General features: G+C 44.1%; 1 protein-coding gene across 2 annotated transcripts in view; it reads left to right on the forward strand.

Moving 5' to 3' along the window:
* ABCD2 (ATP binding cassette subfamily D member 2) overlaps positions 1 to 13,225 on the forward strand; it is a 49,838-nt gene extending 36,613 nt beyond the window's left edge. For both annotated transcript variants that reach the window (XM_056340102.1, XM_056340099.1), the window contains exons 8-10: positions 5,282 to 5,366; positions 6,095 to 6,220; positions 8,735 to 13,225. In XM_056340102.1, the coding sequence (XP_056196077.1) occupies positions 5,282 to 5,366; positions 6,095 to 6,220; positions 8,735 to 8,945 (422 nt within the window). In that variant the 3' untranslated portion in view covers positions 8,946 to 13,225. The remainder of the gene's footprint in view (positions 1 to 5,281; positions 5,367 to 6,094; positions 6,221 to 8,734) is intronic.
* Positions 13,226 to 24,847: the final 11,622 nt, after the last annotated feature.

Raw genomic sequence — 24,847 nt, forward strand, 5'->3', positions numbered from 1 at the left:
AAGGCTGCACAAAAAAAAATGTTAAAAAAAAAACGTGTCTTAGGTACTTAGCGATCTGAAAATAACAGAAATGGTCAAAGCTTGAAAACAAGGGAAGAGATTACCACATTCCAGGAAGTTTTTAGGACCATAATACACTTACTTGTTCCATTTTCTCCTTGGGCTTTGCAGAAGGCAAGTGCCAAGGTAGAAGCAGAGAGGAAATACATGACTTATGATTTGACACGTTACGTGGATTTCATATGCTTACGTATTCTTTAGCGCTCCCCTAGTCTGGGATAAAGACTTACATTCTGGTTTTTTGAACCAGCAAGCCAGAGAAATACTTGTTGAAAGTGAACAATTGACATTTTTGTTTATACATAGCTGAATATTTTTTTTTATTTCCAACTTTTACTTTATTCTTTTACTTAAAATCAGATTTTTTAAACTAAAATCATTTCTATTTAAAATGGAAAATTTTCTTTGCAAAATAATGAAAAATTCCATATAAAGCTTGTAGAACAAGGGATTTGCCCTAAACCATCTTTTCGCTTTTTGCAAAGTGGTTAGATAGTTGACAAACTCTGGCATTTTCCAATAGAAAAAAAAGTTTTGCTAAAAAATTCGCAAACAGTTTCTATTTATCTATTATATACAACTTTTGAAAATATACGACGTCTGAAAAAACAATCAATGAAACCACTTTTAGTTATTCATATTCTTACGGATATATGGGGTATGTCCATGCTATTTTGAACTGTTTCCATAAACTGCTGTAAGAATGGAACTGTCTGTCAATCATTAAGTTGTAGAAGGTAATATATTCTTCAATATTTTTTCTGTAGATCCTCTTCTTCTTCAGAGCCTTACCTCTGCCTCTTCCCTTTTCACCTATCCCCTGCAGTATTAAGCCTCTACCAGACAGTGGGCTCCTTGGGCATGTCCCTGTTGTGCTTTAATTGACCACGAATGTCACGCATGTATAATACGATGCTTTGCAGTTTGGTGTTCTGCTCCCTGTGGGCAGTTATGAAAAAGCCAGATGGATCCAGAAGCGTGCAAGTCTGACTCAGTTTATTTGTCCTGGCATAACTTTATTGTCTTTAGCTGAATTGCTTCCACATTGCATCAGTACAAGGGTCACCAGTGTCCAAGCGTAAAGTAGCCAGCAAGAGCCTAACGCTGATCTTGTTGCTGCCGATGGCAGAAATTCCTCTCTTTTTTTAGCAATAAGGTTTGACCCAGTTAGAAGTAAGTAGAATGGTTACAAGAATAAGTAGCCCGGTTTGGCGTTTAGCTTCTGTGTTACCCTCATGAAACTTTTTTCAGTTGGTAGCAACAGAACACACCAAACTCACCAAAATAACAATCCCCCTCCCCACCATCCGCGTTCTGGATGGCCCTGAGCCCAAACCCTAGAAGATCCCAGCGCAACTACTGTTCACAGTACCCCCCGCTTGCTGCTAGGGGCAGACTTGCCTTCACACTGAGGTGCACACTGGTATTTTTCTCATCTTCTGGATATTAGAGGAATGCCATTTTGTTACTTACCTTTATATTAGCAATATGGTGCCCCTATCAACAAAGTTGCTAGCTCTACCAGGAGAATAATGTCATACAAAATTAGGGTAGCGAAGAAGGTTGGTGAACCACCAGCCAGCACAGGCATGTCCAGAAATCATAGGTAACAGCATGGAGATGTGCAGTAGATATATACATAAAGTGGTTCCCTCCTGACCTGCTTTGAAAATCTGTGTGTATTTAGCAAGTGTCAATCGTGGTACAGCCTTAGGCTGCCGATAGCTTGTCACGTGAGAGGAGCCATGAGAACGTGTAGCAGCACGCTGAATGCATGACCAGGCCTGGCAGGTTGGGGATGGTGACATTACTCAACAAGTTCAACCTGTTCATGGTTTCTCAGCACCCCAGATTATGACTGTCCCTCATTATTTTGCACATTTGTCATATCTTTGGGTCTTTTCCAGGGAACCTTTGTGGTAGGCCACGTATAAACACACAGATAAGCACATTTCCTCTCTCCAGTATTTTTTCATCTGATCATTTTAGCCCTGGATTTGCTTTTGTTGGTACCAGCAGGAACTCGAGTGCTTTGCTGGCTTTTCTAGTGGCTCTGAAATCCAGAGACACAAATCCCCACAGTGTCATGCTGAACTGGGGCTCACACAGTTGATGGTCTCTTTGTTCATTCCTCAGCTAAGGATTGCCCTTGCATATTCATGCTGCACAGCACCTGGGCTCTCTTCCATTTTGACAGCTGCCTCAGGACATATGCTGTGCAAGAGGCCTTCATGTTCAAAAACTCACCAGGGGTAACCTTTCTTCTGTCCACGTCTGATGAGGTGCATTGGAACGTAGATCTGGAAAAGGATCTTTTAACCGTATCTTTTTATGGCAGCTGAATGCTCGGTCTTGCTTCCAAGTATGACAATTCACAAGGATGAAGGATACACAGTGCTACAGACTCTAGATGCAACCCCTTTTTTGTTGTCAAATTTAGCTTGCTTTTTCCTTCAGAAAATTGGGGGGGAAAGGAATTCTGAAAGAAGCCATGCAAGAAAATGAAACGCTGCTGTCATAAGGCTATCGCTACTTTCTGCTAACAGCTGTATGTATTTCTACCGCTGTTAGTCTGCCCCAGCACATTAGACATGCTCTTTGTCTTACTGGTTGCAAAAGGCATTTCTGTGACATCCAGTGTTTATCTCATCTACATCATACCATGTGCAATCAAAGTCTACATGTAACAAGAAATTGAGCAAGGAATTTGGACTCTGAGAGCCAGAATGATGTTTGTACCTACGAAGAGATTTGTGCTGCGTCCATGGACATGCCATTTCATTTCTTCATTTGTAAAGTGGATGTAGCTATGCGTGACATGAGCCACTGAGTTGCCTGATATTTTCGGAACACTAACGACCTTCATTGATTTATGCCATGTCAGCAGTAAGAAAAGGGAAACAAGTAGGTGCATAATTGTTAATGCACAGTAGGGAGGCAGTTTATTTTGAGTTACAATGCCTCACTGTTTAGAGGAAATTGTTCTGACATTAGAAAATATTTTTTTTTAAAATAGATAATATTAAAATGCATTCTTCCGTATCTGTTGTTTGAAGCATTCCAAGTGGCAAATAGGAAAGTTCAGGGAGGGAACTAGGCAAGAAGAGACAAGATGCACTTCTAATACTCGGTTGTAATGTAAGTTGAAGTGAGCACAGAGATGACTGCTGTATCCTGGTAAATGGAGGCTAAATCTTCCACCTTTAGATGAAATAATAGAATGATTTTGCTGACAAGATGATGCTTCTTCATGAATATCATTCCTTTTTTTGTCTTTTAGTAAGTCTTTATAAGCCAGCTGATCTGGAAGAAACCGTATGAACGCAAGCATTGCTTCCCCAGGCACATGTGCACGCATGCACAGCCACCCACACCCCAGCTCAGATCCAGGTTCCTAAAGCTTGTCTATATGCTCAGCTTAAAAATAACAGAATATAAACAGCAGCCTGAATGTTGTCTTCAGAAGCACAGTTGTTTCTACGGCTTTCATGAAGGACTGTTCCCACCCCTTGCCTCCAGGACCCTTTGCCAAAAAGGACTGCCCCAGGTGGTTTACAGGCTTTTATGGAAGCTGAAGGTGTCAATGGAACCGCACTCCAGCTCTCTGTGTGGTCCCAGCACCCGGACTGGAGCTGCAGCAGCTTCTGTGCGTCTGTTCCCTTTACTACAGTTCATCCAAATGGGGGTCCAGTTAATCATTACACAGCTCTGTCTTTGCTAGGAGCCCGCTGATAGAAAGCACTGTGTGTGCTCCCAAGGGGCGCCCGCTGGGATCCTTAGACAAGAATGGAAGGAAACAATGCAAACCCAATAGGATTACTAGGGGTGATGTATTTCTGGTGTGTGCATCCCTGGTTTTTAAATCTAACTATATACATGTATATTAAAAAACTGTGACATTGTATTTGACAATTTTACGTAGAGGAAATTCTTAGAATTCAGTCTCCAGCATTATCAATTCCTGTTTTCAGTCACACAACCTCTCACCAGATGCTTCACTGAGGTTTTATTCAGACTTACCAAGCTCTGGTGTGGCACCAAGCATGGAGAGAGCACTCCCCAGCCTCCTACACCTTCACAAGTACCAAGTGCCTTACCTTGGTTCACGTATCAGAAATGACACAGCCCATGCTCCTTGCTTGACCTTCTTTCTAGTCTTTTCTGGGAAATGTTTATCTTCAGTTGGGAAGTGGCAGAAAAGAGTTTTCAGTTTTAGTTACAGTGCTTCTGGGCTGATTTGGAAAAATGTTCTCTCCCTCACTCGACCCTGCTCCAGCTGCCTGTCTCACGAATAGATGATATATTGAGAAAAATGTCTTTTCAGATTTTCTGTACATCCACACTCTTCCCTTTCAAAACTCAACTATTTTGCAACTCTATCTGTCTGGATCGTTTGATTGAAAACTTATTTTCAGTAGGGTAATTTGGTATTTGAATTTTTTTCATTGGTGGGAATGAATCGTGCCAGAGTACTCACAGAAATGCCTGTCTGCCATAAGATTGCAGATAAAATGCATCACACTCCCACTGCATGTGTCTGAAAACGATAAAGAAAAAAATCAGTTGTAGACTGTGCAGAATATTAAATAAGGATACCCAGTGTTATAACAGTTGTGGGTCGTCTCTAAATGCAAGGTAGCAGGAAGCTTGTATGGAAAATCCTCCTGTCTGTCTGCAGTTTTGTATGTTAGCTGCTTGTCTGTACGCATAGAATGCATCCTTGTGTCTGCATCTGTGTTTCTGTTCAGTTTGCTGACAGTTACTCTTTGCCTACAGTAGGGAGTGGAGTCTGGTACTGTTCTTTATGGTTTTTACACTTTATTTCTTTGAATTTGTTTTTAAATTTCCACTCATACCTTTCAAGGAGGAATAGAAAATTGTTCTATAAAACAAACATGACAGAATGAAATGGTTAGTTACAGGTAGGTGTCTTTTCAAAGAGATGGTAAGTAAAGTTATTGACAATACCTACATGACCAAGAAAGTTAAATTCCATTTTCAAAATTGACATGATATTTGGGACATTTCTGCAATTGAATGCCAGTGGAAAGGCACTGAGGTATTTCAGAAGATGTGATCCAGAACCCTGAGCTGTGTCTTCTGCAATGGAAATGTCCTTTATGATTTTGCTTGCAAATTGCAGAGATGTTGCAAGTGAAGCTGCATTTCCTTCATAAACTTACATTGCCGTGACGCATTTTGTTTGCCTTTTTTTTAAAAGGCTGGGATGCCATCATGGATTGGAAAGATGTCTTATCAGGAGGAGAAAAACAAAGGATGGGCATGGCTCGGATGTTTTACCATAAGTAAGCATTTTGATTTGTTCTTTAAGTAGCATCTGAAAATGAGGAAGAGTTTTGCAGTTTTCCCGTTATCACTTGAGCAGTAGTAGACTATAATCTCCATGCAATACTCAGTACTGCTAGATGGCTGCATAGGAGCACAGGCCTTGTCATTATTTCATACAAGCTCTAGTTTGGGGAATGCTTCTTACTTAAGCTTTGCTTTTGGCAACATAGCATTACATTTTCCAGATGTTCCTTTCTTTAACGTCTCAGGCATAAATGTCTTCCCTGCATCTGTCCTCCAAATATTGCAGAAGTCTGATGGACCGTTGCAGAGGTTATGGCAGTTTGAAATCCAAGCTACAAAACCTTTTGGTTTGGGAGACTGCAAGCATGCAAAGGCAGCCCAGTCCATACATAGCAGTGGATAGAAAGTTTCTGAGTTGGCTGTAGCTGCTGCGTGATGTGATGACAGGACAGAATAATACTAGGTCAAACTAGAACACAAAAGTTAGATCACTGTGTACTCAGATGGACTAGGAAATAAACCCCATTTTTCCTGGAAGCTGGCTCTGCACCTGAATAATGCATGGGAACTATGTTGTTGCTGGCCAGCTTTCAGCTGTAGATGCGAGACAGCTGTCTGGCAAAAATAGATCTCTCCTTTCTGTTGTTCTTTCGCTTAAATATTGTACGTGGGAATACTGTCCAAAATATAGAAGAGTAATTTCCTTATCTGCTTTTGAAAGGCCGAAATATGCATTGCTGGACGAATGCACGAGTGCTGTAAGCATTGACGTTGAAGGAAAAATATTCCAAGCTGCAAAAGCTGCTGGGATATCCCTGCTTTCTATAACACACAGACCTTCTCTTTGGTAAGTATGTTTAGGGATTTATCATGGTCCTCGCTTTCAGCTTTCTGACAGGCAGTGGATTGGTCTATAATGTTTGTACTAGGCCAGTTGTTTAATCAGTATCTACTGCATTTTCTAAGATAACTTGTCTACAATAATAGACATGTATTTATTCCTCCTTCTTATTTTTTAAAAATGCATTTCAGTTATTAACTATTAATAGCAACATGCAGGGATCTAAGAGGCAATAAATTAGTCCACCACTCCACAGCCACAACAGATATCACCAGACTCTAGAAGTTTACCAGTGCAGGAAGATGGTGGGAAACGTGGCAAGTGGTTAAACTACTCTTTGTTCTTCCATAGAAATAATACATCTGGTGTTTTAACTTCAGTTGTGTCCTCTACCTGCAGGGTTTGTGAGCTTTCAAAATTCGATTGTCTATTAAAAAGGGAAATATTGGAATTCTGAGAAGCATCATTCTTATGAGGGAGTACCAAGTGTGGAAGAGTCCCTCAAGGGAAACAAATGTAGTTACTTGATCTAGAAAACAGCCAAATACTTTAAAGGGCAAAATGAGATCAATGAGGTGTAAGCTAACATCAGCAGACACTATTCATTCTGTACTCCTTGATCTCTGCTCTCAGTTTGTTTGGTTTGTTTTTTTTTTAAATTGTTGACAAAAATCCATTACCAGTCTGTTGCCTCAAAGGAAAGAAATTATATCAGTGTCTGCTTCTCTGAAAAAGAATGGTTTCCCCAGCATTTCTCCTTCCTCTGTGTAGTCAGTGAGGGTGGAAATAGCTTTTGCTGGATCGGGACCTAAATGTTAAGAAAAAATGGTTCACAGACATTTGGTTTTAAAATAATTTAAATTACGCTTAAAAAGAAAAATAGTATTTAATTATTTTTTTTTAAAGTTTGGCATTAGTTTAAAACCACTGTTCAAGAGGTTTTTGAGAGCATCTCGGCTATAAATAATAATGATGCAGGGGGAAGTTATGCAAAAGCACTTGTGAGAAAGGTCTTTTGAGTTCAGTTTCCTACCAGCATTTCTTATTTCTTACTACTAGTGCTATTCAAGAAGGTTAGGGATTGTTCTTGTAACCTCCACAGTATTATTGGAATTACCAGAAATCTGGTGATTTGTGGGGTTCTAGAGAAGTAAAAAGAAGTGCTCAGTATTTAGAAATAAGCACCAAATGCCTTTAGCATAGGTATGCTTGCACAGGGACTGCACTGCATAGAGGAAAAATGGGTTCACAGGCTGTTTTCTCCTCCTCAAGATTATACCAGAAAATATTTGCCCTTTTAATCAAAAATTAGCTAATTTCTTAGACTGCAAGCATTGGACATCTCAATCAGCTACCTTAGCTTCCTGATTTTTTTTTTTTTTGTTTTGGTGGGGGAAAATGGATAGGTTAAACATTTGGTGTCACAAAGAATAGTATGCAAGAACTGGTCAATGTAAGCCTGGAGTTGAATCTATTTGGAGTCCCATGTCATATGCTATTGAATTTATTAAACTGTCACTTTCCCTGGATGGGATTTATATTCACTGTTTTATGATGTATCTCATCTTCTATAATTGATAGTGATAAATTACACAGTCATACCAGCAGCTCTGAGGGAACTCTCTGCTCTTCCTCTTGCACCTCCTGATAAATGTCTTGTCAGGTCTTGACAAACTCCACATGTACACCTTTGAATATTTTCGGTGCACACACCCTGATACTCACTGAAAGATCTGTGACTCCTTTACAGACTTTTTTATTTTAGTCCCTTGCAAACTGAACCATATTTTAGGACTGGAGGTTTCTTTAGCCAACCTTACAAGATGCAGGGGAACAAACTGAGGTGTAATTTGAACAAACTAGAGTTTTATCAACGGTATCAGATGCACCGTGCCTGCCTGAATGTATTTTCTGCTGAGGGGGTAAAATGTCTGTCAGAAAGCGAGGTAAATAAAATAAACTGGGACTAGCATGCCTGAGTGAGAAGGGAGCCTTGTCTGCCGCTGCTGTTCAAGCTCCTGTAGAAAAAGGAGCCTGGTGGAGTTGCAGTGAAGGCAACTGTAGCCGCAGACAACGTTTCTAAGAGGGAGGCTGCCACCTTGACCAAGGACAGGAGATGATGAGGAAAACCTCCACAGCCCTGCTGCCCGCTCCTGCCAACGTCACTGCAGGTGAGGACCTCGGCGAGCCCAGCTGTGCGGGGCACCTGAGGCAGTGACCACCCCAGCTAGGGAGCCCACAGCAGTGCTGATAGCTTAGAGCTGGCACCTCACTGCTGAATTTCACTAGATGGCCTAGGGAGGTCCTGGTGACAGGCTTTGAAATACCCAAATCCCTTACAAAAGAGTGTCCTGGGATTATGAGTGACTGAAAAAAAGATCTTACCCAGTGATCCAAAACTGGGCAACCGGCAACTTCTTGAGAGACAGCATTGAAAAGAGACACAGGCACCCAAATTTGCATGCAAAAATGAACCATCTGTTCCCTGAGCCGTTATTAATATTTTAATTTCTACTGCAGGAAGTACCACACTCACTTGCTGCAGTTTGACGGACAAGGAGGCTGGCGTTTCGAGCAGTTGGACACCGCTATCCGTTTATCACTGAGTGAGGAAAAACAGAGACTGGAATCCCAACTTGCAGGAATTCCTAAAATGCAGCAGAGACTGAATGAACTGTGTAAAATCTTGGGAGAAGACTCAGTGCTTAAAACAATGGACAAAGAGGAATAAATAATTTATGGTTTATGTTTTTAAAAGTATTTTTTTAGTTAAAAGCATTACAAATTCAGCCATTATCCTTTGCATGCATTGTGATAGAGGCTTAGAGCATAGAGAAACACAGCCAGGAGAAAATAATGCTCTGAATGGTATGTAAGACTTTAGTGTTTTAGTATTAAGGAAGAAAGTGGTTGAACTGTGAAAAGAAAACAAGCAAGTGCACAGAGTATAAGATTAGTCATTGCAGCTTATGTTAATTCCTAGTGAAAGCCCGATTCACTGCAAAAAACTACCTGTACACTTAGGTTTTGTAGGTGAATTTTTGCCTGAGACTTGGCCTGGAGAATGTGCTTTTGTACCAGGTCACTGTGTGCGTATGATATGCCTGCTAGGCAGAGCAAACCTGGCATGAAACTCAGGCATGGAGCACGGCAGAGGCAGCATCTGGGTGAGTAACAGATGCATGCAAAAATCTCATTTGGGTGTAAGAAAGTTTCTCTGAGCCCACATAAAACCGAAGTTCTGTTCTACTGCTGAATTGCATACACACCTCCACCTGCATTTCCTTAGGAGATAACGTAATAGGCTGAACAGAAGACAACTATCTGAGCAAGCTGCTGCCCACGTGACAGAGAAGCCGGGGTAGAGCTAAATATGTAATATACTTGTGCTGTACTTTACGCTGTTCTGCATAGCTTCAAAGCCTCTTTGCCCTTCATGATACATCAGTTTCTTTGGGGGATTATTTGTGTTCCCTGTTCAGTAACCTCTGGTGGAGGGATGGAACTCTGGGCCTTGCATCAAGTGACTGTAGTTTTCGCTTGACTAAGTCATTCATCTGCTCCATGGGTCTGATCCATCTGGAGTCCATCTCTGACCCAGTTCCTCCGCTGGTAAAATCACGATATAGACACTTGTTTGTTCCACGAGACGCTTCGTGACAGGAAGGACTGCAGGAGAGGAAACTGTCAGTTTCTAACAATACACTGAATTCTCAGGCATGGCTGTCCTGCCAATTAAAATGCTCAGCACTTATAAAGGTCTGTGAAAAGCCAGAGCATTTTGTAACCACTAATTAATATGCCTGCCATATTTTGGTAGAGTGGCTGAACACTGCCCTCCCCGGGAGCGAAGGCACCCGTTAACAGCTTTACTCTCAGACGCACTCGCTGTCCCATCTGCTTTTCAGTTCAGCAGGAGCCCGGTCCCCCATCAGTCAGAAGGTGCTTTGAACAGAAGCCGCCAAGACAGTGCTGGCTTGAGTGCCTTGCTGGAGCCAGCACCGGTGAATTAGAAGTAAGGAGGTGAATGGATTTAAGAGCTCTTATCTGCTCTCTCTGACTGCAAGTGCACAGCAAATGGGTGGCTCGGGAGTGAAGATCAGGAGGTGCAGGAGGCTTTGCAGATGGATAAATGAGCCTTGGCTGAGATGTAGCAATCCCGAAGTTTGTTGGTTCTTTTTTTTCTAGAAGTGTGATTCCTTAGAGGATATCTTTCTGGTGTGCTCGGTCTAAGAAAGGCAATGCTTGAGCTGTTAAGAACTGTTAAGAAAGGAGAAATATTTTGGTGGTATTTGATGAGCTGGGAATGTTTGATCACTCTGAATTTAATATAAATTGTTTACTTTTTCTGATCACTTCAAGAACAAGGGGAAGGTAAATTAACCCAGTCTGCAAAATCCCAGTCCAATGTAGCATTAGCCCATCTTCCTTCTCACTGTGTGCTTGTCTCGCTGCTTGGTATGACACTGGCACTGAAAAATGGAATAAGCCTGCTCCCTGTCCTGCTTCTCCAGAGTCTGTGGCTTGTATGTAACCCTGGTACTTCTCCTGGTGACAACAGCTTGTTCTTCTCATTAGTTTTCTCTGTAGAGTCCCCTGGGACATCTCACTGACACAGAAAGGAATGCTCTTGGGAGCGTTTGAAAGGGATGAGAAATTAAGGTTCAAGATAATCGGATGTTGTACTGTAAAGTGCAGACTGGAGGTCACTGCTGTGGTGAATGGCATGTGCATGCATTTTAATTTGCAAGTGTCTCTGCTTGTCCCTCTCCCTGAAGGCTAGCTTTCCTCCTTCTCATCTTCAAAGACAAATTCAGAACTGCTAAGGAAAAAAAGAAGTCAGCCAAGAATCTGTTCTCGGTGCGCATAAATGAGATGACTGATGATTTTAAAGGCTTACACATTTCTGAGTTATGTTTCTCTAAGATGGTGATGAATCAGGCACACACGATGTGCATGGCCTTGTCCCAGCTGCAGTGTGTCCTTCTGCTAGCGCGAAGCAGCTGCAAAGCCGCCCTTCCACAAGCCTCTCCCAAGGCAGAAGCCGAGGTGGAAGAAGGGGCACTAGTGTTCCCCACCCCTCCATTACGCGCTTTACGATGTGGCTGGGAGCTAAACCAGGGTTCTCCAGCCCCTGAATAAGGAGGACACCGAAAAGTGCTGACCGATTGGCCCAATTCAGCACAATTCCAGGTGAGGTCCTGCACACTCCCAGCCTCCCACCAAAGCTCTGCCATGGTGCTTGACTTGTTGGGAGCCACTATGGGCAAGCGCAGCATCTGAAATCTGCTGTACCGCCTTGCAGAGATCAAAGCTGACTATCCCTCATGGCACAACAGAAACACATCTTCAGGTGAAGCCATGTTTAGTAGAAGAAAGTTTTTTTGCTGGTTTTTTTTTTTAAATGAGATTATGCACAAAACATGGAGAAGATATTTACGTTACTGATGAAATTTTAATGAAAACTGAAATTGCACCAGGATCAATGTAATAGTATTTTCCTTGAAGTTTGATTTATACTTGTTGGATCCAGTAAGAGATTTAACCATTCCCATTCAGTAATATCGTGTAAAATATCCTAGCATCTCACTCAGCTATTTACATTCTTGTAGGCACGACCAGAACATCAGAGGCTGGTATGAGCAGAAACCCTTGTCTAAACAGGAATGTTCTGAGTAATACTGAGCCAGTTTTAGAAGTATTTACTGTACCAGTGGCTTATTATTTTTAAAGTTAGTCTTGCAGCTGGAGGAGAAGCTGTCCTGGAGATTCTGTCTGCAAACTTTCTGAGTTGTTCCAAGGGCTAATTGAGACGGGAGCCTCTGGTTCTGTTTGTGGAGAGTTTTACCTCTGATGTAATGCAGGGCATAAGCCAGCTCACTCTGTGCTGCTTTGGACCCAGCTGGGGAAGTGCGAGCAGAAGTGCGTGCTCCCTGCTCAGGGAATAGCTCAGGGAGACGCTGCTGCGGAGCCGAAGCGTGCAGAGCACTTGGTCCCTGCAGTGCGAGAGGGTCAGAGCAGGGCGGGATGCCTTGCTGGAATCCTTTTTCATGGTGTAATGAGAGCTGCTCGTCCATGTTCCTTCCCTTTCTGGTGTTCAGGAGCTATCACTCCCCAGGAGGCTGAGGAAGCTCCTTTTTCGCCTTCCGTCTGCCTGACATACCTAGCTGGAGCTAGCCAGGTCCAGCTTGTTGTGTCGCGGCATCTATACATCCAGGGCTGTATAGATGCGAAGTGCTCAGTGCACCTAGCCTCCTGTGAGTGCCCACTCATCCTCCCAGGACTCAGGGCAAACCGGACTTGCCTGGGTCTGCATCTTAGAGGAGTACATGTGCTGAGCAAAATTCATACCAGTCTCAGGCACGGAGTAACCGTACGGTAGAAATGTGAAATATCGGCATCAGTTCATTCAGATAATGCTGGGATGTTTTGCAAGAATCTTCAGAATGGGAGGGCACATGTGCATGGGATTTCAGTATTTTAACCTAGGAGGAGTTTGTTTTTCACTTAGTTTTGGGACCAGACTCATTCCTGTTTTGGGACCAGACTCATTCCTGTTTTAGACTTGGAAGACCCCTTCTTCCGCAGGGGTAGAAAACCCCACACATCTTTTAGAGGAGTTTTTTGAAACCAGTGAGATTTGTATTTGAGTGAGGAATGAAGGACTGGGTATTCAATGGGATATATTAGGGAAAATCGCAATAAAAATTCTATCCTAAAGCAAATGAACACATCTACAGTCCCCTCAATATATCTATATGATGATAATGCATGTCAAAGTCAAGTTTACGAGCCTGTGATCAGAAATTTCAATCGTGTATAGAATGAAATCCCCCTACTCAGCTGTTCATGGAACTTAAAGAGAACTGAACTGCTAATCAAATGTGTCTTTGTTTTGTTTATGTTTGATATTAATGCCTTTTAAGAGCAGACAATTTATAAAGCAATAAATTATGCTTTACAGTTGTAATTTATTCCAACCTCAAATAAAACACATGGCATTTACTTTGAGATTACAATGTTCCTTATGAATCGTTCACAAAGCAGTCCGGACCTGCCTGTGTGTGCTCTGGGAGCCCCTTCCCGTCCCTCGTTTCTGTGATGGGGTAGAAAAGCTTGGGGAGGTTGTTTGCGTGTTTGCAAGTTAAAACAAGAGTTTCATTCCTAGATCAGGCTGGCATCAAAGGCTGCTGTGGGTTTGTCATGTCTCATGCCCATCCACTTCAGCGTGGACCTGACTCGTGACGGGAAGGTGACAAGGAGCTGCCACCACTTGCTGGGGAGTTCTGCAGGGAGGCTGGGCACCGAGCAGTGTGCCAGAGGACAGTATCAGTAGTGAAGCATCAGGTGGCCTCAGCAGCATCGCTCCCAAAGGCTGTTGTTATGGTCTTTGTAAGTTAAAGTTATGCATGAGGCATCGATGTCACAAATATTACAAGCAAGTGCCCATGTTGGCCTAGAAACGGAGAGGTTTGACTTCTTGGGGATGAAGATAAAAAAGACAGTTTCTTTAGCCCTTCAGACTACCAGGAGTATGAGGACATCGGTTAACTCCTTGTGTCTAGCCCCTTCCCAGCTGTGGCAGGGGACGATGAGGTACTGTGCGGTGGTACAGGACCTGGATTGTGCAGCTGGGGAGCCCATGGCGATGGTGGTCACTTCCTTACAGGAAGGCTTGTCCCCCACGCCTCCCTTCCAGCTACTGCACCCGCTCAGAGGGAGAACACTGACAGAGAGCAAAGTCCAGGACATGAGCCACGAGAAATGCATTTTTGGGGATCTCTGCGGGGCTGTGCATCAGCCCAGGAGGAGACAGGCTATACTGTAGCAGGGGAGGTGAGCTGAAAGCTGCAAAGGTTGCACTTGAGTTTCAGTTTTGTTTTTTTTTTTTTGCAAGATGTGCTTTGGTGTCTCTCTTTGGAGAGCATTCCTGCTTTTTGGTTAGGCCACCAGCATGTGTTCACTGAAGTACTGGAGCCCTGAGCCTCTCCCCAAGGGTTAAGTATTCCCAGAAGAGATTGGACAGCAAGGCTTGTATCACAGAGGCAAAAAGGACTTAGGAAATATGCAGAGCAGAGGTGTTCAAAGACTTCTCACAGGTGAAGTTTTCAAGTAAGTGGGGAATATCTGGAAGAACACCTTGTGCTGTCTCTCTGTGGCCTTATTTCTGATTATGGCTCATTCTGCAACACCTGCTTTGTATTTTTTAAATAAATGTCTTTAACCTCATGTGAGGGAGACTATCTGTGAGATGGTAACAGTGACATATTAAAAATACTACTCCCACCAATCCAGAACAATCTTTTTTTAAACAGATAATTAAAAAAGGGAGGAAGAGATATTGTGGTGGTGGCTGATGCAGGGCTGAGGAGCCAGCTGGGTCCTGGGGCTGAGCCCACAGTGAGAAACCAGACTGGCATGAGGTCTGGGAAAAAACAGTCCAAGGGCCCATGGGAAAAGCCAGAGGTTGGAAAAAGGCAATAATGAAACCTGTCTTGGACATAAAATGGTTGTGTAATAGCACATTACTCTTCTTCTCTTGTCATCAAACACATAAAGGCAAGCTGACCCTGACACAGTGTTTAGATAATAACACAGCAAGAGAAAGAAAAATGTTCATTTATTGATCAATTTTAGCAGGAAAATTGTCATAAAAGTTATTTAGGTTGAAATATCTTTGAAAGAGAGTTTATAGTTGTGGTGGTTTAGAGCTGCATTTTAAATAGATCAGATTCATAATGCTTTTCATGAAGATTAGGGTCTTTGGAAAGCAGAAATTATTCTCACCATAAACGGCAAGCAAGCTATTGAAGCAAACCCAACGTATTTCATATTTAAAGCAACCAAAAAAATTGCACTCAGTAATTCTAATATTCTTGTCCTCTGTATCTCACTTAAAATGTTCTTCTCCTCAATTACAGCTACGCTGTGCTATAAATACATGAAGTTTATGAGAGACTTTATCAGTTGGTGTTTCCTGTGCTGGTGTGTTTGGAGATCTCTATCTTTCTTATACAGGTTGCACTAAGTCTTCCTTCCCACCCTTTGGCCCGTTTTCTGTCCCCGCCGGGATGGGTGCAGTGCTGAGACATCTGGGTGCTGGTGCCTTCCTCCCTGGGAAATGCACCGCCCAAACACGCGTGTGAGCAGAAGTCCCTGAGCATCCCGTAGCCAGACCTTGCAGGTGCTTCCCAGCAAGACAAACCGCATCCTCATGGGTTGGCTCCGTGGGGGCTCTGCATTTGATGGTAAGTGCTGGAAGAGAGCAAGCGGGGTGGTGGGTGCTGTCAAACGCATCCGCTTTTTCTTTGTAGGTAGTCAACAATCACTTTTAGGAAAAGTCTTAAGAAATAATGTCCACACAACTAAAATGATGAGTAGCTAATAATCGGTAGTAACAAGGTAGTAACGTGAGGTACTAAAGTGCAACAACTAGTAGTGATAAAGCTGGGCTCTGCGAGATGTATGCTCACAATAACAGGACATTCTTGCACAGAGCACATCCCAGTACCAGTTTATACCTGCAATGCCAGGTGATTTAAAAGTTACACAGCTCATAGTAATGAAAAACAAATAATCCTCTTTTAATCCTAGCAAGCGGTCATCAGAAGCATACAACCGCCTTTCATCATGTCCTTTGGAGTATTTCTAGGTAACCCATAAATATAACCAATTCTTAAATAATGGCACGCCTTGTCTGAGCTCTGCTATTCAACCAAAAATCCCCTCATAACCAGTATGAAATGGCAGCCACAGATGCAAAATCACAGAAATCCCTATTTCCTTACCAGTGCAAAATGAGCATGCAAAGAGGCGCTGTTGCAGTCCCTTGCTATCCTATTTTTATACAGTAATCGTGTTACAGAGAATTCAATCCCTGTCTAATCGCTAATGTTCCCTTATGTATGGGCCATATGGCTCATCGCTGAGCATCAGAGGATGAGGACTGTTGATTAGACTCTTCATGCTTACATTGTTATGGGGGAAAAAAAGAGTGATTAATGCGTTTCATGCCAAGATGAAAGCAGAGGCAAGGTATGCTGCTGGCCAGGGAGAACGACTGTGCTTCCTTTGTAAGGACTTACTTCCAGGGACTGCTGAAGGGAGGTTCGATTCCTCTTTCAAGTCATGGGCTGAAAACTGTTTCTGTCTGAGAGAAGTTTTAATTAACAACCAGGGGAAAAAAAAAAAAAAAAAAAAACAAATGGTGGTGGCATCATCAGTTTTAAATAGTTTAAAAAATTTCTGTTTCTAAAAAATGAGCCTGCCAGATATTCCCTTAATCCATCCTAGCCTTGTCAATCTCCCATGACCCGCTCACCCTGCTGTGACAAGGGGCTACTCCACGAGGACGGAGCGGTGCTGGCGAGGGCTGCGCGCCCCGGCTCCCTGCAGGACACTACTGGAGCGCCTGCTCCTCTGCCCCACTGAGTGCCTCCAGGAAACCCAGAGTTATTGCACCGGCGTGGGCTCCAACCTTTCCAGACCCCTTCCCCTCCAACCAAGGATTGTTTCCTAAAAATTTACCTTCTCCGTCTCTTGGCTTTAACTCCTGTTCTGCCTGTCAAACTTCCAGTGCAGGCTGGACTTCCCAGGGGTGCCTTAAAGACAAACCAAACCTGATGGGCCAAAGTGTGCTCTTGCCTAGGACATAGGTCAGGGGTGTATCATCAAATACCTGCCTAGGTGACCAGGAAGCGTAAGGCCACGTTCCAAGTGTTGCGGTTTGTTTTGCTAAAGCCATGCTTGAAGATGCATGTTTACTTCGCTAATTCAGAGCCTTATGCTGCTGCAAAAGGCATAAATGAGATGCAGAAGTTGGAAGTAGACAAATTCAGGCTTGAATGAAGCCAGGACAGGTTTGACTTCTGATGGGTACTGGGGTGCTCCAGCAGAAAGTGCCTGTTTGGCACAGGACATTGTTTGATGGCATCTATGGCTTGTGTTATGCAGTGCCCAAACAGCCCCTCCTGGCCAACAGGCAATTATGAAAGTGAGAACTCCAGTGCTGCTGGCATCAACAGGGCTGCAGCGCCCTGCGCGTTCAGGGACACCTCAGCCAGCATGCTGAGCTCCACTGCACAGAAAACCTACTTGTGAGTTTGCAAGGAAAGGACTGAAGACCTGAAGCCTTGAAGGATGAGTCTCTCCAGCTCTTTTTCCTGCATCTGTAGGTGGGCAAGTACGGTCCGACCCAAGCTGCCCTGCCCTGGCACCCATGAAAGCACGTGTAGCCAGCATGGCCCACCCTGGAAAGGCAGCTCCTCCCTCGGGAGCTGCCCGGCGTTCCCAGTGCCCAGCTGAACACCACGCTGGGCTGCGCTAAACACAGCGCTGGGCTGCCTCCGGGTCAGAGCTGGCTCCTGCCGTGCCAGCCTGCAGCATGGGCAGAAGACCTCTGATGTCTGTGTCTGCCTGCCCGGACAGGTCTTAAACTGGCCATAGTCTGGGTTTGTGCTCTAATCCCATCTGACTGTTACATTCTTTTCAAGTTTTTTTGGATTTCTTATGGGTGGAGGCAGAAGAGGCATAGCCACATGCTCTCCTGAAGAATGAGGCATGTGTAAGCAGAAACTATTTACTTTGTTCCTCTTGAAGCTGAGTCGGCATCCGCGGCGGGCTTGGGTGGGGGTGAGGACACAGCTCTGCCATGTGCTGTGGAGACCTCACAGTCTTAGTTTCACTACAAATCCCCTTTGTCAGCATGCAGGAATACTTAAGACCTGGGAGAGTTCTTCATCACCGATGTCTTGCTTCATTTACCTCAATCAGTTTCTCCTGCAGTTGGCTGAGCACCAGATCCAGGCACAAATACACAAGCTTCTGCGCAGTCTTACAAGGTCAGATTTCCTGTTCTGTGTGTAATGCTAAGCCTCAGGAATCCTGTTTGGAAAGTGCTGCTAAAACTCCAGTCTGCTGGGCTTCTGGCAGGAAAGAAAGGTGATGCCAAGTTGAATGCCATGTTGAGTAGCGGAGCCAGATTCATTGGCAGTGAAACACTGGACATGTCAGGGACACTGAAGAGAACAAATGTTTGGTCTATGAAGCTTAGAGTTGCCTGGCGTTGATACCTGTTCTTAAAAGGTTTCCTTAATGACACTGACATTAGATTATTAGAGAGGAACTTGCAAGAAGCCGTGTTACTGCTGAGTTTGCAGACTCGTATCAGTGCAGCATTGCCAAGGTTTGCTCCTGAGCCAGGCTTTCCTTCACAGGATAGCCAGAGTAATTTTATCAGCAAGCATCTCCTGTAAAGATTGTTGATAGTGAGTGAGTGCATTCTGATGATGACATATGCAGCTCCTTTTTCTATTAGTGGGCTGAGAAATGGCCATTACTTTCAGGTATAACACATAAAATAGCTGCTGCATTCATGGCCCTTAATGTTACGAAGGCATTTGAGGGTCTGTTTTGTAGGAGTATAATTTTAAGGTGCTCAGCAGCTCTTGGGAGCGACTGACTATGCAATACACTGTGGAATATATAATTGGTGGGATCTGAAGCCAAAATTATTCACAGATCCTAAATTCCTTCCTAAATTCTTTTCCCCACTGTTTGCATGCTGCATTACTTACTTGGAGCAGATCTGCATCCTGATCAGTGCTGCTATGGGCAGGGCTCAGTAACCACGGCATTTCCCAAGAGTTTCATGACTTTATCTCTGCCAGGCTGACTGTTTTACTAGCCAAACTCATCTGCCACCCTTAGGAAGCCTTCAGTGAGGATGATGTAAGCTTTGCAGGTGTAGATGAAAGCTGAATTGAATTTGGCCTTCAGTTATTCTTTGTTGGGAAGGACTGACATGACTGATAAGTTGAGGGGGAAACATATTGGGGAAAAAAATGAAACATGTCTAAGTTTCCTTCCAGTCAATTCCAATGCTTGAATTGGTGCTGCCTGCCTTTACAGAAACCAGCTATAATAGACTGGGAAGAGCTCTCACGTTGCCTAGGGCATAGCTTTGATCAAACAACCTCAGCTTGCCTCTCACAAAGCTTTCTTCATGCACCTGATATAGGATCCTGCCTGAGATAATGAATCATGATGCATTTAAAAGAAATTAAAGGATTCACATCAAACTCTGCCTCTAATCCAAGCCAGCACCTTGATCATTCCTCCTGTATGCAGTGCAGGAGGGCAGCAACAGTCCCGGGCACTGGCTCGTGGGCTGAGCACCCGCAGATGTAGGTCACTGCCATCTGAGAGGCAGAATCAATATTTCAGGGTGCATTGCTCCCTCTAGCTTATGAGTTTAATTGAAGGGGTAGAAGAGCTAAAATTAATTTTTGAACAGCCTGACTGGAGGGCAAAATCATCTTAATTAAATCTCATTCACTCTTCCTCTGATCCAGCAGGCAGATGGTGCTTCCCTCCCGCACTTTGAAGAGGTTAGCCCAGAAAGGCTTGCAGAGAAAGCAGGTCTAAGACCGTCAGAGCTCACTTTCAGGCAGGTTTCCACTGCAGGGATCACTGATGCTGCCTGTCTGTCCATGGACCAGAGAACTTGAAGACAAGAGACAGGATTAGAGGGACATGTTCCCAAGCCTACCCTTCCATGGCAAAATAACGAGGTCAGATCTTTTGGAAATTTTAGGGTTTTTTCCTCTTGTGCTTGTGCTTCTACTTATTCACTGTTTTGAGCACAACTGCTTAGACCCTAGGCTGGCTTTTTCAAGAGGAGATGCTGGGGAAGGTCCCTGGGACAGGGGGCTGCCACACAATGCCGGCAGTACCTAGCTGGCATATGCACCCACGGCACTGCTTTGCATTGCCTTTGCCTGTGGTTCATATTTTCAGGCTTTACTCTGGCTGTGAAGCTAGAAATAGTTGCTTTAAAAAAAAAAAAGAAAGTAAGTTGTGGCTTTCTCTCCTTTACTTATCTCTGCTGGACTGGAATTCCCAGGGTCAGGGGTAAATCCAACTGTTTGGAGATTTGTGATAAAAAGGGTGAGAACTGGCTTTACCGAGGAAACAGCTTAGTCCCCCTGACCCCTTCCAGCTTAAACCTTTGTTGTGTATTGCAAACACAGATGCCAGCCTGGCTTCCTCAAACGCCACATCCTCCCAGCTCCAGTGCAGGAGTGGGACCAAGGCCAGCAGCAGACCAAGGGGCGTCCTTCTGCAGGGCTTCTGGGCAAAGAAACCTTGCCAAGGCACCGTGCCTCTCTGCTAAAGCCCCCTGCCATGGCGGAACCAGCTGGGGAAAGAGGAATACATTAGTGTCTATCTCACGCTGATGAGGTGAGGTTAAAGGCTCAGGGGTGCAAAGGGCAGCTGCACTTCAGAGGAGAGGAAAGCCAGCAGCACGGCGGAGGAAAGGGGAAGCCGGAGCGGAGGGAAGCCAGGGAATGCTTCCCCTCGGGGGGAGCAGCAACTTGCTTTTTAAGACCAGAAGCAGCACATCTTTGAAGTTGGTTTCGAGCTGCCTACAGAAGAGCTCTGGGGCTGTTCACATCACAGAGATGCCTGGCAGTAGTTCCAGGGATTGTGCAAGGGCTGCCATGAAGTCAACTGAGAATGAGACTAAGGAGCCGCTCCCCAGCTAGGGCAGAGGGGTGGGACTGCCAGCCAGGGACCCACTCCCCAACCCACCAAAAGGGTGGGGTGGAACAGCTGGAAAACCACTCCTCCACTGCAGAGAGACCTCGTTCCCACCCCAGAAGAACCTGTCCACAGCAAGGAGAATGTAGCAAATCATTTAGAGCCAGGCTGACTTCAAGTGCCTGGACCGTGGGATGTTAGCCAGCATTGTACAGGCCAAAGAAAATTTAAATGCTGCTTTTCAAATCCATTTGTAGAACATCTTTAAAGCCCTGGTCCTTATGGGACACCAGGTGCCTTCAGCAACCTCTAGCCACATCCAACCGTGACCACAGGAATGCCTTTCTGTCACTGTGTGGTTTCTCTGCCTGGACGCCAGCACTTCCAGCATCCTTCTGTCATGCCAGAAGACACTCATCCCAGGCCACCCACCTGGCTCCAATGATAAGCGTGGTGGGTGTGTGGGGCACAGGGACAGACTGCAAGGGTCACTCAGTGCTTTGTGTGTGGCATATCCCAACACGAGCACCCACAGCAGCCAGCTCCCCATCACCCAGAGGAAGGGACGCTGTCCCCAGAGTAGGAGAATAGCCATACTGGGTGGCTGTTGTCCGGGTGAGACACAAAGCAGCGTGTGAAGGCTGCCGGCGGATCACCAACCAGCTTGCATGAATGCAAAATTACTCTGTATTTCCACTGTAATCATGATTTTTGAGAGCTGCTGTTATGCCTCATGTGGATGCAGCACCCCGCAATGTTGCCAGCCCTGAGTTACACCCCCACACAGCCATGTCCCCTCGTGATTATCAAACACATGTTTTGAATGCAATGGCAAGGCTGGGAAGTTCCTAAACTGCTGGTTATTGCAGCCTGGGAAATGCCTGGGTAAAGATTTATGGTGTTTGTGACTTTTTGGCATAGTCTTACCTCTGCATCCAGTAGACACTACCTCGATATGGCTGTCAAAGCGTGCTACATATATTGTCTAAGTAAACGTGGAAAATGCGTTTTCTGAGGAGTGCTGTATAGCACGTGCCACAGCTAGCTGGACCTACGAGTTACGGAACGTGATGAAATGTTTCCCTGCCTGTTGTAACTAAGAAATATTTCAGTGCCATTTCCCTGGTGATTCAAAACCAGTTTCCTCATGCTTCAAAACGAGGTGCTACATGCTGGGGATGACTTGCACAATCTGTTCCCAATGACAGAGTTTAAACATTTCTGATACTTAGATGAAGAAGAATGGAGCAATGTTTCATGTTTGCTAATGCCACACCTCAAGCAGCTTTACTTAAAAACAGTGGTATTTTTACAAAACAACAAATACTGGATTGTTATCTTTTTGTTTCTGATTTCTGACCCTTCAGGATATGGCTAATCCAAGTGTTCCTATTTTCTTTGTGAATATGATTACCAGATACTTTCTTATTAATCTGGAAGGATTTTACTCTTGCATAAACATTGGTGTGCAGGAGCTTGGGCTTTATGGAAAACATCAAATCTTTGAAATTCTTGATAAAATTACAAGAACCATAAAACTTATATTTAATTAAGAAAAAATATCTTTTGTCTTATCTATGTCATCTAACAAAACAAAACAAAAAGATAGTTGTTTTTTTTCTTTTATGTACGTACCTTTGAACTGAGTCAAACCTGGAAAATTTCAGTCCTCCCAGAAAAGATTTCACAAGATTTTATTAGTAACTAAAAAGGGGTTTGTATCACAGTACATAAATCATAGTATTTGCTATCCAAAAATCAATTTATAAAATATGTTGGGTGACAGAAGATAGATCATCATGTGGCTGATGATAGTAACACAGATAAAAGTTCAGATTCACTTGAAAGAACATGATACACAGGTTACAAGAAATACTGTAAGTACTAGTTCAGTTAGAAAATATACAGGAATGCCTGTATAATTAAGGAAGTTAAATTGAGCATTCTAGAGAAATACATGCAGTTATGCTAAAGACTGAATGGTGAATTAGATAGTGATGAATATTAAGAGGTATTAGTATATAGCTGGATCCTGGGTCTAATGGGCCTTAGGCACAACACATTCACTATTCTTGTTGCCTCCTAACTTAGGGGTTGGAGGAAAAAGGCGACACAGAGGCTTTCATGACAAATCCTGTCTTTCTAATGAAACAGCTGCCCACATCGCTGCCTGCCCAAGGTGAGGCAGGAATTGCCTCCTAAGTTAAAAGCAGCATTATGTCAATTCCTTTGCTTTTTACTCAACTTCAGAACAAACTTTCTGTGGCTTTCAAGAGGCTTTGCCAGGCAAATGTGTTGTGCACTGAATTTGATCAATCTCTGTTTAGCTTAATTTGCAAGACAGTTCAGAAGCTGCATGGACAGGTACCCATAGTGGACAATTACATAAAAATTTGCCCATAGGGGTAGTTTCCTGTAATCCCAGTTATTCACTAGGTGTCTTGGACTTTGGTATGTGAAGGGTCTATTTATCGTTGTTAATTACCACTTTGCATGGCAAAATACAGACCACTAGCACCACTCAGCTGCTCGTACAACCAAGGAGCACTTCACACAAGGACACAGAAAAATCTCGGTCTCTTCTGAATGTCACTGGGGATTTTGGTCTGACTATCTTGTGGCAGGGAGTGTGGCAGTTCAGTTGGACAGGTTTCCCATTTCCAGGCCTGCATGGTCATCCTGCACTTCACCTTGATCAAATAGGAAAGCAAGGTAGGACTTTGTCCCACCGTTCATCAAGCAGTAAAATGTGGTCACTGTTTTACCAGGTAAATAGGCTAATTGAGAGCACAAAGACTGTTTTCAGACCTTCAATCTGGAAACCTTAACTCCAGAAGTGAAAGGTACTGGTGTTGGAATCAATCTAGAAATACTCTGCGCACAGCCCTGGGGCTTCTTCAAGTCCTGCCCCATCTACCACCCGAACTAACCACTGCACAGGTAGCAGGTGGGATTTACTGCATTTTGTTTTGTCAGCAAGGAGCACGAATAGTAACAGTAAGAAGTTCTCAGCCAGATTTCTAAGTCACTGCTGTGTCAGCCTAATTGGGGAATTAGAGAGCAGGTCTATGCAGAAATAAGTAAATAGGAAGACTGAGTATCAACAAATATTCCCTACATATATTTTAGTCCTGTGCCTATAATGATAATCAGTTGCCTCTTATTTTGGCTTGAGCAACAGCACTGATTTCCAGTCAGGTGAGCTCAGTGTATCAGCACGCTCTGCTACCAAACACTTCAGTCAATGATTTGCTTTTTGCTTTAATTTTTAACAGCATCATCAGTTTTAAATCACCTTGTGTGTTGTAGCCTTCAGGATGCCTTCATGAAGAGAATAAGTAACAGGATTATCAAGTTACTTCTGTACCAGGAGTATCACGAAGGACTACAGAGCCCTGGGAGCAGCAGTAAGGGACTCAGGAGTACAGGCAATTTTTTCATCAGTCCTCCAGGTCAAGGGGAAGGGGTTTGAAAGTGCCAGCCAAGTCTGGCGAATCAATACACGGTTGCAGGACTGGTGCCGCAGCCAAGGATTAGACTACTTAGACCGTAGGACTCGCTCTGAGAAACTTGGGCTGATGGAGACTGATGGAGTCCACCTGGCAGAGAAGGGGAAGGGCATCTTTGGTGTGGTGGGCTGACCTTGGCTGGATGGCAGGTGCCCACCAAGCTGCTCTATCACTCCCCTCCTCAGCAGAACAGGAGGGGAGAAAATAGGATGAAAAAGACCTTGTGGGCCAACATAAAGGCAGTTTAATGAAGAAATAATAAAAGTCACATGCATGGAAGCGAAGAACAAAAGCTGTTATTCTCTACTTCCCACCCGCAGGCGACGTTCGGCCACTTCCCGGGAAGCAGGGCTTCAGTACACATACTGGTTGCTCCGGAACACAAACATCATAAATAACAAATGTGCCCCCTTCCTCCTCCTTTCTCTTAGCTTTCATATCTGAGCAGATGTCATACGGTATGGAATATCCCTCTGGCCACTGGGTCAGCTGTCCCAGCTCTGACCCCTCCCGAGATCTTGCCCACCCCCAGCCTGCTGGTAGGGGTGGGATGGTGGAGAGGCAGCCTTGGTGCTGGGCGAGC

Source organism: Falco biarmicus, chromosome 5 (genome assembly GCF_023638135.1).
Source record: "Falco biarmicus isolate bFalBia1 chromosome 5, bFalBia1.pri, whole genome shotgun sequence".
NCBI classification, from domain to species: domain Eukaryota; kingdom Metazoa; phylum Chordata; class Aves; order Falconiformes; family Falconidae; genus Falco; species Falco biarmicus.